This window comes from Phaethon lepturus, unplaced genomic scaffold (assembly GCF_000687285.1).
Source record: "Phaethon lepturus isolate BGI_N335 unplaced genomic scaffold, ASM68728v1 scaffold26312, whole genome shotgun sequence".
NCBI classification, from domain to species: Eukaryota; Metazoa; Chordata; class Aves; order Phaethontiformes; family Phaethontidae; genus Phaethon; species Phaethon lepturus.
In genome coordinates this window covers 14,672-19,318 of record NW_010524492.1, presented here as the reverse complement: position 1 = coordinate 19,318, position 4,647 = coordinate 14,672, and the positions used below count along the sequence as shown (strand labels likewise).

The 4,647-nt window shown below is 39.5% G+C and overlaps 1 protein-coding gene across 1 annotated transcript in view; it reads right to left on the bottom strand.

Annotated features, from left to right (window-relative positions):
- Positions 1–291: 291 nt before the first annotated feature.
- The window catches only part of FRZB (frizzled-related protein), a 9,431-nt gene continuing 5,075 nt past the window's right edge, over positions 292–4,647 (bottom strand). Inside the window, exons 3-5 of the mRNA XM_010282473.1 lie at positions 2,594–2,798; positions 2,291–2,354; positions 292–700 (exon numbers count right to left, since the gene is read on the bottom strand). Of these exons, the coding sequence (XP_010280775.1) occupies positions 590–700; positions 2,291–2,354; positions 2,594–2,798 (380 nt within the window). The 3' untranslated portion in view covers positions 292–589. The remainder of the gene's footprint in view (positions 701–2,290; positions 2,355–2,593; positions 2,799–4,647) is intronic.

Genomic DNA, 4,647 nt, shown 5'->3' with positions numbered 1-4,647 from the left:
AGTGTCTGTCGCAGGAAATATTTTAAGTTAGACTTTGGCTTACACAAGTGGTTTATTTATAAGAAAACGTAACAAAAGTGTACTGATTAAAACAGTTCTCTTAACATCATTTCTCTATATATTTCAGAATAAAAAATTATGCACTTAAAAACAGGTAAAAACCTCCCCCCAACACAGTAAAAGTTTCAGCAAACAGCGACTGAAAAAGAGTGAAAGGGGGGAAGCCAGTGTGAGTCATGACTTTAAGCGATGGTCTTCGCCAGATCCTGCTTCCATCAGAACTTTCTCTCTAAGAAGATTCATGAGATAAAATGATAAATTTAACACGTTCTTGTCCTTCCCCATCTCATAAGGGCAGTTTTCTACAGTTCTTAGTAACAGAAAAAAATAATATATATTTCCAGAGCTTGCACACATCCGAAAAAAAAGGCAGAAAATGAGAGGGAGAATAAAAACTAATATAAGCTAAAACATTATTTTGTAGTAAACAATAGAATATAACGTGCAATAGTGCAATTTCTCCTTTGCTGCTCCAACAATGAAGTCTTGGTAGATAGTCCACTGCATGTCAACGTACAGCATCCCACATCTAACTACGTGCTTGTCGGGCACTGCTGGGTTTGCCAGGCTTTGGAGCCGAGTCGCTGTGTCCAGGCTCTCCCTTCCCCTTCCCAATGTGGCGGAGTTTCTGATCCCAGCGCTGCATTTTGAAAGGCAAAGAAAGTACAATAGAGGTTACAGAAGAAGAAATAAGTCATATGTAAAACAACTGCACGTGTTTAGAAACAGCAGCAAAAAAAATAAAAAATCGCTGCTGGTTCCACCACGTTACCCTATGTTGGGCTTAAATGGTGGAATGTGAGGGTATCGGTAAGTCACTTTAAATAGAGAAGCTGTTTCCTGGCTTTCTTGTAGCCTCTGTGAATGAAGGGGCTGACACAAGGCATAATGGCTTCAGCATAAAAGCGTCTCACCTTCTAAATACTAACATTTAAATGAAGCTATTTGTGCAGTCTTTGGGGGAAGCAGGATGAAAAAACAGCCAAGTAATTTCTATAATTTTTTTTTTTTTTTTTTTTTTTTTTTTTTTTTACTTTTGAGGGTAATAGCAACCGCAGTACTTAATAAATATAGTTGGTACAACTGATGATGCTTTTGGAAAGGAGATTACGATGAGAAGCGAGTGGTGACCCGGTGTGGTCCTCAGCACCCCCGCGCTGGGCGCGAGGGCAGAGCCAGTAGGTTGCAGGCCACAAGGAAATAAGTGAGAAAGTAAGTGAGTTCCCCCAAAAAAACCCAACAAATGACATGGCCACCCAAGAACTGGGACTGAGCAGAAGTCAGCCCGTGGCGGTAACGTGGTATTTGCTCTGCAGCACTGGATTTCATAAGGTTCTGCTAAATCAAAAAACAGCCTGGAATAACATCATGTAATCTCTGTGGATGTGACAAACGTGCACAGAAAATCTTGCACTTGTAATCAGAACACTTTTCCTGCCAGTCACCATTAACGCCGTTGAAGAAAGTGTTGAGTGCAAGAGGACACTGGTTTGCATAGGCACAACCATTATGTCAAAGCAACAGCTGAGAAATTGTGTCCAAGTAAGAATATTCTGTGTAAAATGACACTCCTAACAAAGTCAAAATCGCTGATACTTTGTGGTGCATTAAAACATAAAAAGGCAATCTTTCCAGAACTTGGAATGCATTAGAATACATTTAAATTAGAAAACATTGGAATATATTTTCATATATTGCTTGCATTTGAGCTCATTGCTACCATTTTGCTATGACATGACTTCCTTATCATATACCTCCTTCATTTAAACCAGGAAGGTACATTTAAAATAATGACTCATCCACACAATTTGGTAAAAGAACTGTATTTAAAGGATATTAAATCCGAAAAGTGTAATTCTGACTTAGTCTGGAAAACATTTGTAAAGTCCTCCTTTTTTTTTTTTTTTGTAATTAACTTCACAATTACAGTTAAGTAGGTGTGTGTTGTAGAATGCACAGTTTGCGTACAGAGTTAAAACACTTCTACTGTTTGCTTTTTTTGAGACAGAGGTTTTGATTGCTGCTACACTGGTGTATTTTGGTGTAATTCAACATCCATTTTATTCATCGTGCATTTCTAAGTAATATAACAAATAACACACAGTTAATTTTTGATACCCAATATTAATTAACTGAGGTCAGCACATGTATTTTCTTCCCTTATTTTGAAAAGATTAGGTAGATGTTTCATGGTCTACTACATTTGACTTTTGGTGAGGTATTTTCATACCTTTACTTTTTTACCGAGACGATCCTTCCATTTCTCAGCTATGGAGCCTTCCACCAGAAGTAACCTAAACAACAGAGACAACCAGTTACTCCATCAACAGGCATCCACAAGCTATACAACCCAACACATGCAAGACTAAGATCTCTGTGCCTGCAGAGAGCCTTGTCCCCCCTCAATATCATTAAAGAGATGTACAGAGAGTCACACCAAGTTCTCCTTTCCTGATGGCTCTGAAGTTCAGCTTTACAGGCAGCGGAACAACCAACAACAAATATCCTCCAAGGACAATGCAGAAAGAGCTACCTGGAGCGCTCCTCGTCTTCATAGCCCATAATGATGTACTCTTCGTTGGCGTTGAGCGGTGGGCATAGGCAGCCGGAGTTTGTGTGAAGGTTTACAGTGTCCTTTGGGATGTTGACCAGGGAAGATTTTAGGATCTCTTTTACTTCCACTACTGCAGTGATGTCGTGACATTTAGTCTTCACCTCCTTCACTTTAGCCCGAATGACTGGGAAAAAGTCACAAGGAGTATAGTTAGCAGCAGCAGATAATGCAGGTCACCCCCAAGCCATTCTTGGTGACCTCTGGGATTAGTCTTTTGCGTGGTCCATTATCAAAAGCAGCTTAGCTGAACTCCAGCAATGTCTCTGCCCCCATCTCTTCACTTCATTACTTCATCCTCCCCCAAGAGGGTCCAAGTAGCTCAGTATCTGCCATAATAGTATGGTCACGAGCAAGACTTACGTACCAGTTGGATTTATGTCCTGTTTAAGCTGGACTTTAGCATCCCTTCTTCTTCGTCCTTTTCCCTTTAAACATATTTAATTCATTCATTGTAATTCGTCCTTCTCTCTCGAGCTGTAACTGCTCCCCTTTTGACTACTTGCAGCACAGATGATAGAACTTAATTTGTCACTCTCAAAACTTCGCGAAGTGTGTGCATTAAAACTTCTCGTATCACTACTTCTGCTGGATGACAGGCCCTTACCTTTTTTATTGTCTCTCCAATGACCCAGCACCAGTCTGGCTCTGCTCTTTATGAACTCCAAGCGCTCCTGATCTTGGCCTGATGACCCATCTAATTGTTTCCTCCCTCACCTTTTCTTTTTGCCTTAAGTTGCATAGGAGGAAAAGTTGCCTTTCAAAGGCAATGCTTTTTGTTTCTCTGATGGTGACCAGTGAACTGATACCACATGCAAATGCAAAGCCAATCCAGAGGTCATGCTCTGTAGAATGCCACATCTTTCAAAGCTTGCAAACAAGCATGCTTTTCCATTACAAATGGCAGATTCACCAAATTCCCAGTTTCTTCTAACCTATGTGAAAAAGGTAACATGGAAGAAAGAAAACCATGGACTTTCATCTCTCTTCTCTTCATATGCATTGCCCTTAAAGACCATCAGCCAGCAGGTATTGCAGCCACATTCAATAGAGCTACCAACAATTAATAACTTGTGCATTTACTATACACAATTTACCCCAAGTGATCCACTTTCTGAAGAACTTTTAAGATTTCAAAATAAAATCTTGCTTTAGTTTGGAGTTACTTCAAATGCATTTTGAAACTTCTTTAATTTCAAAAGCTTGAAAAGATGGGCAGTAGCGTACTCTGAGACTCTTGGATGTGCAGGTACCCACTAGAGAATAATCACTCTGTAATTATTTTCCAAACAAATCCACCAAATCAACATAAAACTGACTAGTCACCTAAAAAGTAACAATGACGTTTGACTACAATTATGATTTTTTTAGCTTTTAATAGGATATATTTTTAAAAGAAGCTTATCTGACAATAGTTGTATAAACGCATTATCTTAATAAATACTATGCAATCACTACCATTTAAATGAAGTTTTTAAGTTCACTGTGCCTAGGGTTATTCACACAATTTATGGGAAAAAGGATGGGCCCAATTGTTCAGTTCCTGTGATATGTATTCATTGGTTTCATCAACCTAATTTGCTTAAAACAAACAGTATGAAGAAAAGTAGCAGCCTGGACCTGTGATATACGTGAAGACCAGGACAGTCTGGACAAGAGAGACATAGTACAGTCACTGTACACTTTTACAGGTATTACTGACAGCATAACACAGCTGGCAAGATGCTCATTGCTGGCTTCGATACGCAAGAAGGAAAGAACCTAGTATGGCTGCTACATCCCATGGCGAGTTTGTAGGCATGAAAGTTAATAAAAACATCCTTTCCTGCAAAAGCAGAGCATATTGGAGCTGGAAATAAAAGCAGCAGTTCAGGCATAGCAGCCCACGATGTCATTTTTGTTACATTGCTTTTCACACTGAAGAAGTGCACGAACCCCAAATGCCTGGGCTGACACTGAAATAACACTCAAGATCA